The sequence below is a fragment of the Echinops telfairi genome, unplaced genomic scaffold (assembly GCF_000313985.2).
Source record: "Echinops telfairi isolate 266 unplaced genomic scaffold, ASM31398v2 ScPeMD7_7475;HRSCAF=8513, whole genome shotgun sequence".
NCBI lineage: Eukaryota > Metazoa > Chordata > Mammalia > Afrosoricida > Tenrecidae > Echinops > Echinops telfairi.
In genome coordinates this window covers 5,924,423-5,937,378 of record NW_022111379.1, presented here as the reverse complement: position 1 = coordinate 5,937,378, position 12,956 = coordinate 5,924,423, and the positions used below count along the sequence as shown (strand labels likewise).

Sequence of the window (12,956 nt, the reverse complement as noted above, 5' to 3'; positions counted from 1 at the left end):
GATGCAGATGGAAAGCAGTGCTTTGCATTTGTTAAGGCAAATAAGCCTTCCACATGACAGCAAAGGATCTTTCTAAGTGTTGTGGAATGGGGCTGTTGAAGGCTTTCGAATGACTTATTTTCCATGAATCTTTCCATGAAAATATATGAAATGCTGAACATTACAAGAATCTGTCCGAAAAGAAGGCAATTTAAAACAGAAACATTAAATTTTTCATAACCTATTGTATATATTATAGTTTTTACTGATCTCTTGGTAGACATTATTAACCCTGTCAATAAGGCTAGGGAATTCAATGTTAATTCTCATCCTTAAACTGGTTCCAATTCACATTTTCTAAAGTGTGCACTGACTCAGAACTGTAAGTGGACTGACTTTGCTCTGACTTCTTCCCACGCTAGAAGGAAAAGCTGAAGTCGCTCTTGGCAACAAAAGAAAAGCAACATGAAGAAAGCTTACGCGCGATTGAAGCTCTGAAAAACAGACTTAAATACTTTGAGGTGGGGGAAACGCCATTAAGGGATTTCATGTAGCTCGGAGTGGGTGGTGGGTGTGGGCTGGGCGCTGGCCTGGTGGGCTGTGAATGCTGCTGTCTTCTGTGTGGTGTGACCCCAGGTCATCTCTTTGGTCTCTGAGCGTGTGGCCCGTGCACCCCCGTTGGGATGACGACTTGTTTCCCCACTGACTGGTTGGAAAGGGCAAATGAGACTGTTGAAGTGTAGTTGCATGCCACTGACATTTAGTTCCACGCGATCTCTCTGCCCCCACCTTCGGCTTTGTCCGTCTCTCCCTTGGTACAGCTTCATGGCTGCACCTGTGTGGGCTGCCGGCCACGATGGTGTTGATGGCAGCACCATAGGAGTGGGTGCCCAGGCCGCTGAAGGGCTGGGTGTGCCCAGGAGCTTTATTGGACCAGAGGGGTTCACGGTAACAAACCCCAGATGAAATGCTCATTTGTTTGGCTAGATCAATTAGTTTCCTACCCCTCCCCCACTAGACATAATGTCCTTTTTTTTTTTAAACTAAGCTGTATACATTTAAGTGTTTTAGTCAAACAATTAGTTAAACAATTAAATTGGATTTCTACAAATCCAATCCACCCAAGAGCAAGAAACAGAACATTACTAGTACCCAGACGCCTTTGTCACCATCACCCCACCCTCGCCTTCCTACACCAGGGTTACTCTCATGACTTAGGTTCATTTTGTAAGGCGTGAACATTTTATACGTGGCACGCGTCACTGCGTAGAGTGCTGGTGACACCGTGGTTTAGGTGATGGGCTCCTAACCACAAGGTTGGTGATTCAAACCTACCAGCTGCTCCTCTCCATGGGGAAAGGAAGAACTTGTGTGCTCCCAGAAAGATTTACGGGCTTGGGAGCCCCCTGCAGCAGTTCTTTGTCCTGCCGGTCGAATGAGTCGAAAGCCACACAGCGGCAGTGGGTGTGTGCCATCACTAGGAAGTTGCTGTGCTGGAAGGCCGGCGAGTTCAGTTTGAACCTTTTATCCCAACTGGGGTGCATAGTCCCAAAGTGCGTAATAAAAGTAATTTTGTTGTTGTTGTAAGCAAAAACATATACGATTCTGAAAAGTAATGTAAAAATGCAAATGAATCTCAAGCTTAATGTTGCGTCAAGCAATCAGGCACAGGGAATATTTGCTGCAGGGTTCCATTTTTATGTACTTCCTCTCACTCGCTGCCATCAAGTCGGATCTGACTCATGGTGACCCTGTAGGATAGCGTAGAACTGCCCTGTAGGTTTCCGAGACTGTCACTCTGTATGGGAGTAGAAAGCCTCGTTTTCCTCCCACAGAGTGGCTGGTGGTTTCTACCAGGGATTAGCAGCCGGATACATACATAACCCACGATGCTACCAAACAGGCAAACCTAGCCCATAGTGATAGAGATAAGCCTAGGGGCCCTGCTGTGATCAGAGGGTAGCCTAGGAGGGGGCGCGACAAAGCTTGGGGGCGGTGCGCCAGAAACGTCCTCTATTCTGATTTGAGCTGTTAGTAGCAAGGTCCACAGAAGCAAAAATCCGGTGAACTTTGCATTAAATATTGGCAATACTTGAGGTGCAAATACTCTAGGTGCAAATGAGTTATGCCCTGATCAATTTTCTTAAATAAAGCTCCCACACACACACAAATGCATGTTTATACATCTGTATACCTACTTCTAGGGCCAGCATTATCCGGAAATCGCCATTTTATGGGCTGAAGAATAATTGAGTATAGAGGCTTCTACAGTTTTCACATTTGAAGATTGTTTAAAGATTAATATTGAAACCTAATAGTAACTAACCCCCTAGCATTTCATAAACACATCAACCTAATGTTGCGGGTTTTATAATTATTGTCTCCACTTCATATGTGAGGAAAGTGAGGCAAAGAAGTGTTTTAAGACAGAACAAAGAAAAATAGGTGTTTCCAGAATCGTGGCAGAGATGGGATTGGACTCCGGCAGTGTGGCTCCCGGGGGCTCCTCCCGCAGTAGGTTGAGGAGCCTGTCTGAGCCCATGTAGATAATGCAGCGGACGAAGATGAGCATCCCTCAGAGTTCACCGGCCTTTTCCGTGCCCTTGGATTGGTGGAGGTAGCAGTCATTTAGTTAAAGAGCTATGCACTGTTGTTTATAGTTTATATAAATCAGAGTTTGACATGTACAAATATACAAACACAACACAGAGACTCGCATAGATCCTTACTCTTGAAGTAGGAGGAGGTGTCAGGAAAGCAGTGGAACATTCCATGAACTTTCCATCACATTTTTCCGTGCATTTTGAGAAGCCCACTTGTGTGCTATTAGAATGTGTGGATTACATATTTTGTCTGGAAGTAACTTGGGGAAAAGAGCAATCCAAGTACATTCAGAAATCCGAACTTTTTCTCGACTCTTCTTTCCCCTTGCCTACCTGGTAGATGAAAGGATTTATTAGTAACTCTGAATATGTCCTTGCTTCAGCCTGACTGAGCCTTTCTTTTGATCTCCCTTTGGCTAAAAACACAGTGGCTGCTTCAGAAACTGTGAAGGGAGGAGGGGACACGGATGTCTCCTAGTCCGTGAGGCAGGGTTCACACGCCCAGCAGAGGTAAAGTGCAAACGCGTCCTTGATGGGATGTGGCGTTTCCTTCTTAGAGCGGTAAAGGGCAGCACACACTGTGTTTCAAAATGATTTCCGTTCCTGTGGGGTCTTCACACACGCACGCACGCACATACGCACACATTCTTTTGAGCAGTAAAGTATTTTCCTTGAACCACTTGGTTACTTTTATTAAACTGCTTAGTGAGTAGTTCTACCCAGCTGATCTCTGTAATCATCTCTAGTGGGTTCAAGTGGAAGAATCCTTCAGGAGGAGTGAGGGAGGTCTAAGATATACTTCTGATGACTGGATCTTTGAGAACTAAAATAGATACAAAAGTGCACAACGAAGCAGCATTCCCCTAATATGTCTCAATTTATCCCTCTGATTTCAGAGTGATCATTTCGCATCAGGAAGTCACTTCAGTAGCCGTGAGTATAAAAGTATCGGTCATTGTGGTTCCGCCAATTCTAGCAGAGAAGAATGTCCATCCATAGTTTTTAATTTTGTCTGACTGTAGATGACACTCCAGCTGTACCTGGGCGATGAGCTGGGTGCTGGTGAACATGAGTACTGTAGCCTCCGATATAAATTAATCTGGTCATCAGTGAGGCTCTCTTTTTTCCTTAACAGCCTATGTTTTTGTATTGCATATGCTATCAATAACCAAATTTGCCTGTATATTCATAGACATTTACCTTGTGATACCTGGGATTTTTTGTGGAAAAAACTATAAGCACAATTTTCTGAGTGAGCCCATTCTCAATGCAAGTGAGCATTTAAAATGTAGAGACTCCTTAAACAATTATTTACTAATTATTTAGGAACTATACATGATTAAGCTTTATTTTTGTGTATTGCTCTCCAATTTAAAACAGTTGGTACCTAAAATCATTTTTTCCCCTCTCACTGTTTAAGTAATCCTCTAAGTACAATAGAAAGATGTGTCTTATACATTACAAAGAATACGAGTTTTACTTTGGCTGTAACATACATCCCCTATAATAACCATGTATTTACTCTGGCAGTCTGACATTTTAAAAAACAACGCAGTGGCTAATACCCAGTGGGATCGAGGTGCATTCCTAAGGGAAAATGCAGTCTTTTACAGCAGGCCTAAGGTGCCCTGGTGCATTTCCCTGTCTCAAAATGGGCAGTTCAGCCCCACCCAGTGGTGGGAGACAAGCCTGCCCCTGGGGTGGCTCTCCACTGTCATGGGCCACGGGGAGTGGGAGTCAACTGGACAACACCCCACAGCCACAGAGCAGAGCCATTTTCTGCTGTAAATCAGCCTTGGCTTTGGTCTGCGTACTAACGCGGTAATAAACCAGAGCGAAGTGTAGCCTATTGGGGTAGAGATGTCCATGTGAAATGCCACGCATTTGTATCCACATAGGTAAAGAAGAGGCACTGCTGAAACAAGGTCAAGTATACGTGGCGGACTCACAGGTAATATTTTCAAGTTAAATTTATAAACGTGTTGTCTTAATATCAAGATGTAAACAGCGTGTGTACTCATCAAGTGCAGATGCATTTGGTGAGGTTTTCATATCACAGGAAAATGAGGCTTGCTCTGCTGCTGAATAAGAACAGATGTGCCTGTTTCGGTGTCCTTCGGATTGCCTTTGATGGCAGGAGCTTAAAGCAGAGACTGGCTCTTCAGTTTCGTAGTCTTTGAGTTGTTTCATTGACAGCACTCCGTTAACCCTGATACTTTCCCATAGAGGGAAACACAGGCATGAGTGATAGAAAAGGGATTGATCTGGGCTTTGACAAGCACTGTTTCCTGGCATTCAGTACCTGTGTATTTTTTATCTGGGACATTCCCTCAAAATGAACAAGCCCTCCACAAGGTAGGCAGTTGGCTGATTTGGTTACCTGTTTTTCTGCTCTTTGCCTTTAGTTTTTAACTGATAAATATTTGACTTACTCAGGGCTCTTTTACATACCCTCATCTTTAGAAAGGTTGAGTTAATGCCGACGGAAGTCTGAGATCTCTTCAAGATGGCAACACCTTAAGATTCAAAATGGAGAGACTAGACAGGAACTGTATAGTAGTTGACCGCAACGAAAGAAGCGTTGACGCCGGAAAGCAGGACAGTCGTGTTGGTAAATGGCGGTAGTCTTAATCTAAAGATAACTGATAAGCGGAGAGATCATTGAGAAGCAGACTGAGGCTTGGAAATAATTCTTTGTTGTCATTCTCCTAGCTCTTGAACCAATGAAAGGCAGTTCAGATTCAATGAACAACAGTAAACGTGCCTATTCAGTAGTACAGTATGCACTCATAACATATGGCTTTTATCGGTGAACTCCTAATTGTAAGGACCCTTCATCTTAAACAGGCAGTTTGCGGGGGAAATAAAAAGTAGTTAAATTTTGTCTCTTATGATTGTACTTTCTGATTTGGGGAAACCGTTTCCCTGAGAAGTTTAATCATACTTCTCTTTGTTGTTGTTGGAACTTAACAGGGAAAAAATGTTAACCAAATCCTATACTAAGGTCATGGGTTAACTTCTAACTCCTCTTCTTACTTGGGAGAAGAAATCTTGTCTCTTGTATGAGTTGAGTAACCTTCTGTTGACACCCTCTCATACCAGCTGTGTTTAATGTCGTGGTGTTTTTACCAGTTAACTCACATTTCATTGGGGTCAACAGTGAGGGTGCTCATAAAAGTCTTACATTTTAGAGAAGTTAAAAGATGTATTCTGTGAAAATGGTGAGTTTAAAATTGCAGTGCTTGTTTTTACTCAAGTGTTCTAATCGCTTCCTTCAAAATTCAAACTTTAAAATACCTATGTGCCATGCGACAAATAATAAGCATGCTTTAATAAAATTTGATATCCATATGTGGGTAGGAATTATGACTAGGGAAAAAAGCAGAAATTGTGACCAGTGGTGACAGATATTTCCTGTCTTGGTTCTGTAAGAAATGGACTTAAATGAACTGAACTCTCAAAATCTCATCACTGAGTGCATGTGAAAGAAAACGGACCCCGGTCTTCTTTCTTATCGCGGAAATCACCCTGTGTCTTTCTGCCGTGAGCATAAGACACTTCTGTAGCTCCAGATTGTATGGGACCTTTCCATACGTTTGGAACATCAGTGTCTCATGGCACGTCCCGTGGAGGCTCTTGTGACTCGTGCCTGTTTCTTCTTTCCTTTTCAGTGCCCTCCCACAGGGCTGCCGGCCCCTGGGCAGAGCAGGTCGATGTGGAGGCCGCTGGAGTTCTCCCTACCCACACAGACCTCCTACTCGGAGAGTGAACTCTTAAAGAAGGAGCTGGACGCTATGCGAGCCTTCTGTGAGTCCGCCAAACAAGACAGGCTCCAGCTCCAAAACGAACTGGCGCACAAGGCGGCCGAGTGCCAGGCCTTAGCGCTGGAGTGTGACCGGGTCAAGGAGGACTCGGACGAGCAGATCAGGCAGCTGGAGGACGCCTTGAAGGATGTGCAGAAGCGCATGCTTGAGTCCGAAGGCAAAGTGAAGCAGATGCAGACCCATTTCCTCGCCCTCAAAGCGCACCTCGCCGGGGAGGCGGCGACGGGCAGTGCCAGGCTGGCCGAGGAGCTGCAGGATCAGCTGAAAGACATGAAAGCGAAATACGAAGGTGCGTCCGCGGAAGTGGGCAAGTTACGGAACCAAATGAAGCAAGACGAGCTGCTGGTGGAGGAGCTGAAGAGGGCAGAAGGCAAGCTGAGGGAGGCACACCGGCTGCTGCAGAAGGAGCACGGTCTATCTGAAGGGGAGCGAGAGACGAAGGGCAGGAAGGTCACCGAGCTGGAAGGGCAGCTCGAAGAACTGGCAGCCCAGCTCGCCCTCTCGGTGCCGACGGAAAGGTTCGAAAGCATGAAGAGCGTGTTGGCGAAGGAAGTGAACGAGAAAGCCAAGAAACTAGCAGAGCTGGAAAGAGACTCGGAGAAAGCCCGCAGCGACGTTCGGCAACTGAAGAGAGAGCGCGAGACCCTGAAGGCCCAGCTGGCTCAGCAGGTGACGCCCGCGGAGCACGAGGCGGTCAAGAGCAGGCTAGAGCAGAGGTCGGGGGAGCTGGGGAAGAGGGTCGCCGACTTGACCTTGAACAACCAGACCCTGCAGAAGGAACTGGAGAAGGCGCTGCTGGACAAGAAGCTGCTGGGCCAGCAAGTGCACAACTTAAGCCTGGAAATGAAAAGCCACTACGTGCCTTTACAAGCCAGCGAGGACATGCAGAAGTCGCACGGCGCCCTGGTCGACAATTTGAACAGCAGGCTGTCGCAGGTAACACAGCAATATTCTGACAAGAAGCTGGAGACGGAGAAGTTGCTGGTGGAGAACCAGCGTCTCGCTAAGCAGGTCAGCCGCCTGGAGTCCGCGTGCATTCCGCCCGAGATACACGAAAAGGAGACGGCGGCTCTGAAATCCACTGTCGCCGAACTCGAGAAGCAGCTCGCGGGGCTCCATCAGAAACGCGGGGAAGACCGAGAGCAAGTGCGCGCGCTCGCGTCCGAGAACGCAAACTTGAAGAAGACCTTCAGCCATCAGTACTTGCCGGTGAAAACCCACGAGGAGGTCAAAGCCGCCCTGAGCAGCACGCTGGACAAGACGAACCGCGAGTTGTCAGACGCCAAGAAAAGACTGGAAGACAAGACGCAGGACTGCCTGCAGGTCAAGCGCGAGAACGAGGCACTGCGGCGCGACCTAGACAGCGCGCAGCAGCGGATGTGCACCGAGTACATTAGCCTGCAAGCGCACGAGGAGAAGCTGCGGGCCAGCTCCCAGGCGGGCCAAGAAGAGATCGCGAGGCTGCACGCGGAAATAGGAGCCCAGAGGAAGGAGCTGGACACCATCCAGGAGTGCATTAAGCAAAAGTACGCTCCGATGGCCAGCCTCGAAGAGAGCGAGAGGAGGCGGAAGGCCGTGGAGAAGGAGCTGAAGGAGCGGCTGTCGGAGCAGACCCGGAGGAAGAGTGTCCAGGAAGAGGAGGCCAAGCAAAGCAAGCAGGAGCTTGACAAGCTGCAGAAGGAGCTCGTCTCCCTGCAGAAAGACCTGCAGGAGAAGGCCGCCCTCCTTGAGAATGCTCAGGAGCTGGCGAGATCGTCCAGCAGGAAAGCCGACGAGCTGGACAAAGAGCTGCAGGACCTGTCACGGAAGCACGCCGAGGTGAAGCAGCAGAAGGAGAAGCTCGCCGAGGAAACTGCCCAACGGGCGGCCGAGGTCCTCGCAGCACAAACGCTTTTGCAGAAGCAGCCCGTCCCCCTGGAGCAGGTGGAGGCGCTGAAGAGATCTCTGCAGGGCACCATTGAGAAGCTGCAGGAAGAGCTGAAGGCGAAGCAAAGGTGTCACGAGTCGGAGCAGCAGACGGTGGCTCAGCTGCAACAGAGGTTGGAGAACCAAAAGAAGTCCTCCGTGCCCCTGGGGGAGCATCTGCAAATGAAGGAAGCCCTGGAGAAAGAAGCGGGGCTCCTCCGAGCCAGGCTGAAAGACAAGGAAGCGGAGAGCCAGCACAGGAGCGCAGAGGTCGCCCGACTCCAGTCGGAGGTTCGCAGCACCAAGCAAGCGCTCCAGAAACTAGAGACCAGAGAGGTGGTGGATCTGTGCAAATTCAAAACAATGAAAAGCGACCTGGAGACGCAGATTTCCAACTTAAATGAAAAACTGGCCCAGCTGAATCGGCAGTACGAGGACGCGTGTGAGGAGGTTCTGCATGCCAAAAAGAAGGATGTCCCTGCCAACGAGGAGAAGGAGCCGCGCCATGTTAGCATCGAGCAAGAAATCAAAGACCAGAAAGAGCGATGTGATAAGTCCCTGACCACGATCACAGAGCTGCAGAGGAGGATACAGGAGTCCGCGAAACAAATTGAAGCGAAAGATAACAAGGTAGGCACCTTTGGTAGTCTGCTTGGCCGGGGGTTGGGAAACCCAAAGCCAAACTGTGCAGTAGAAGGGCAGAAGGACTCTGTTAGAATATTGAGGCCCCTGGCAGCACTCACTGTCCAAGTGCTGGGTAGCTAACCAAAAGGTGCCAAACCACCCGTCCCTTTGCAAGAGGGGGACTGACCCTTGGCTTCTGTAGAGCTGATAGCCTTGTCAGCACCATGAGGCAGGTCTCCGCCCTGTATGATCTCGGAGATGGGATTGGCTCCAGGGCTTGGCTCTTTTCCCATAGTACTGCAGATTTTAAAAGTATTAACAGAAATCACCAAATGCTACCTTTCCAGTTTGGATACTGGTATGCAAAAATAATTGGGGATTCAAGTAAACTTCCGCACACCACAATCAGTAGTGTTCTTCTGTCTGCCCCCTCTGCGGGCACAGTCAAGGGTTCAGGAAAGATGGGAGGCTCAAGATTTCCCTTGCTTTCCAAATGAATGGGAGAAGGACAGCAAGTGGCTCCCCTTCTAAAGTGTGTGATGTGTGGCTCCCTTTGGACTTTGCCATCTACAGAAAACATTGATGTCACTCTGTTAGCTCTCTGTGATCTATTTTCCAAGCCGGTTTTTTAAAATTGTTTTTATTGTGGCAACACTATATATATATAAATACAGCAAAGCCATTCGGCACTGTGTACGCAGGCAATTCAGGAGCGTTGATTCTATCCACCATGCTGTGTAACTGTCACCACTGCCTGCTCCCCAATGATTCCACCACCATTAACAGAAACTCAGTGCCCAAGCAGGCTTTACCACACAGCATTAGTGCAACATCAACAGTCTTTTTCATAGTTTCAGTATTTACATGTCGTTATAGAAAGTGGATACTATGAAAAAGAGTACAAATTGTTATTGCGTAATTATTAAATGTCTCCTATACGGCAGGTAGAAGACACAGTGATGATTAAAGCCAGCCCCATCCTCAGTGCTTCTTAGTGGAGGCTGATTTGTTCCTGTCTGCCCCAGAATGGAACTAAGCTTAGCTTGTTTGGAAGGTGGTGGTGGAGAGGAGAGTGTCAAATGATAATAGCTAGCTACTCTTATCTACTCGGAGTTCCGGGGTGGTACAAGTGATTGATTGCTCAACTACTACCTCAAAGGTCGGTGGTTCAAATCTACCCAAAAGGCTCTTTGGCAGAGACACCTGGCATTCTGCTTCTGAAAGGTCACAGCCTAAAAATACTGTGCAGCAGTTCAGGTCTCTACGCTTGTTCCCGTGCATCAGAATCGACTAGCCATAGCAAGAGCTAACAGCAACAATAATATCTGCTTACAACCATTGTGGCTGCCTGAGCATGCACTATACACCAGATCACATATGAGAACCTTCCATGGAAAAGTTGTACCCCTTTCCCTCCTAAACAAAGGCTGAAGAAAGTCAAGCAGTTAGCCCCATTCGCACAGCTAATGTCAGATTGGTGTGCGGTCAAACCTTCTGCTCTTTCCACAACTCTAAACAACCTCTCTGATTTCTCTTAAGACGAGGTAGTTTAAAATAGTGCTTACTTTTAAAGGAACACAGCATGGAAGTTAATGCTGTACTTACACAATCTCAGGTCTTTTACTTTCCAAGCTTGACGGTGGTGAATGCATGCTCCTGGGCCCCAGCCCTGATCTAGAAGATAGGTTATCCACCTCATAGGCACTTATGGTTTCCTTAAACCAACAAGACTCTTGCCAGATTTAAATCTTAGGGCATAAATGATATTCTTAATGTGGTAATAATACCCTTATAAGGAATTGACAGATGTTAAGGTGTATATTGTCTATATCACTATAGAAATCTTGAGACTATTCATATCTCAGTTTCTGGCCCATAAAAATGGCTTCTCTGTAGAGATGTTCCATATACATGCATAAGTAAATAGTATGTTTCTCTGATTTTCTTCTTTTTTTTTTAATAAGATAACGGAGCTGCTGAACGATGTAGAAAGACTAAAACAGGCCCTCAACGGCATTTCACAACTCACCTACCTGAGTGGGAGTCCCGCCAAGAGACAGAGCCAACTGGTTGAGGCTCTGCAGCACCAAGTAAAATGCCTGCAGCAGCAGCTGGCTGTAAGTCACCGGGCCAGCCGGGCTCAGTGCTGGCCTGTGCCAGTTCCCTTCTCTGTGTAGTTCCATCTGTGAAAGTTTAGTTAAACATTGATTTGACCTGTGCCTGTGTCCGGAAAGTGCTCGGGGTAATGTCATTCATCTGGTGTCTGCTATATGCCAATCAGCCCATAATTGTCAGTGCACCTTGGTTTCATGTTTGATCAGATTCAGACTGAAGAACTTGGTAGGATTCATCAATTTCCTCATGGCTAGCCTAATTAGTTGGTGTGTAAGTTTGAATTATGGTATTAATTAGACTTCCCTTTAGGTGGATAGACATTGTCCCATCACAGAGAGCATTGTACTTCAAGGCAGATCCTGTGGGCCGATACTGAGCTACGAGGATGGAAGGGATCCAGAAAGTCGCCTGCTGCACCACACCGCTGGTCAACGCTCAGCCACTTCAAGAGGTTGCTCAGGCTCCAGAACGGATAGTCCTGAAGGAAGAAGTCCAAGCTACACTGAAGGCACTGGCCAAGAACAGCTTCCAGGAATTGACAGACTGCCCATATCGGAATGTTTCAACAAGCTGGTGAAGCAAAGGAGCACGCATTGGTCTATGCCGAGAACTCTGGAAGACAGCTACTGGCCAACCTGCTGGAAGAGATTCATACCTGTGCCAATTCCAAAGAAAGGGGACCCAACAAAACAGCAAACAATATCATGAATATCATGTGCACGTGAGATTTTGCTGAAGATTCGAAAACCGCTGCAGCAGTACATTAGCAAGGAACTGCTAGAAATTCCAGCAGGATTCAGAAAAGGGTGGGGTAGGAAACTACAGTTGTTGATGACATAGATCTGGCTGGAAGCAGAGAATCCCAGAAAGATCCTTAACTGTTCTTTGTGGACTCCGCAAAGCCACTCGTCTGTGTGGATCATCACTCACTGTGTATAATTTTGCGAAGAATGGTAATTTCAGAACACTTCATTGTGCTTGGGCGGAACCTGCACGGGGTCCAGTGGGGCAATCGTTTGAACAGAACAAGAAGGTTGAGGCTCAGGAAGGTGTGCGTCAGAGTTGTGTCCTTTCACCATGCTTACTTGATCTGTTGTCTGCTGAGCAAACGATCCAAGAAGCTGGACTATATGAAACAGAATGAAGCTTCAGGATTGGTGTGGAAGGTTCATTAGCAATTTTCAATATGCAGATGGCACAACCTTCCTTGCTGAGAGTGAGGAAGACGTGAAGCCCTTGCTGATGAAGGTGAATGACTGCAGCCTTCGGGATGGATCACAACTCAGTGTAGAGAAAACAAGAACCCACCGATTGGGAATAAAGACTTAGCAATGACATATCAGGTCAAGAACTAAGTTTAAAACTATAGAAAACTACAGTACCTTATAAAGAAAGACAACCCAGTGGACATAAGACATGAATAAACAACTACTAAAGATGACAACTAAGCGGCCAACAATGACATGGAGAAATATTTGCATTTATTAGCAATAAGAGAAATGCAAATTAAAACAGGAGTGGATGTAGAGAGATTGGAATTCTTACATATTGCTGGTGGGATTGTAGAATTGTACAACCACTATGGAAAACTATATGGTGCTTCCTTAAATGCAAATACCAATACCGTATCATCATGCAATCTCTCTGCTTGATACATTATATCTAAAGAAATGAAGAGCAAACCATGAACAGACATATGCACACCTATGTTTATTGCAGCAATTTCTATAGCAGCAAAAAGATGAAACAAGAAAACATTCTTAGGAATGAGTAAACAAGCTCTCTACATTCATACAATGGAATATCGTGCATCTTTAAAAAACAATGACGCGTCTTGTCAAGCACCTTAAGAAATGGATGAAATTCAAGAACATTATGCTTAGCAAAGTTACTCAATCTCATAAAG

The 12,956-nt window shown here is 46.6% G+C and overlaps 1 protein-coding gene across 1 annotated transcript in view; it reads left to right on the top strand.

Moving 5' to 3' along the window:
- Window positions 1-12,956, top strand: part of UACA (uveal autoantigen with coiled-coil domains and ankyrin repeats) — a 54,683-nt gene that overhangs the window by 34,165 nt on the left and 7,562 nt on the right. Inside the window, exons 13-17 of the mRNA XM_045285703.1 lie at window positions 402-500; window positions 3,479-3,515; window positions 4,481-4,533; window positions 6,254-8,941; window positions 10,900-11,052. Of these exons, the coding sequence (XP_045141638.1) occupies window positions 402-500; window positions 3,479-3,515; window positions 4,481-4,533; window positions 6,254-8,941; window positions 10,900-11,052 (3,030 nt within the window). The remainder of the gene's footprint in view (window positions 1-401; window positions 501-3,478; window positions 3,516-4,480; window positions 4,534-6,253; window positions 8,942-10,899; window positions 11,053-12,956) is intronic.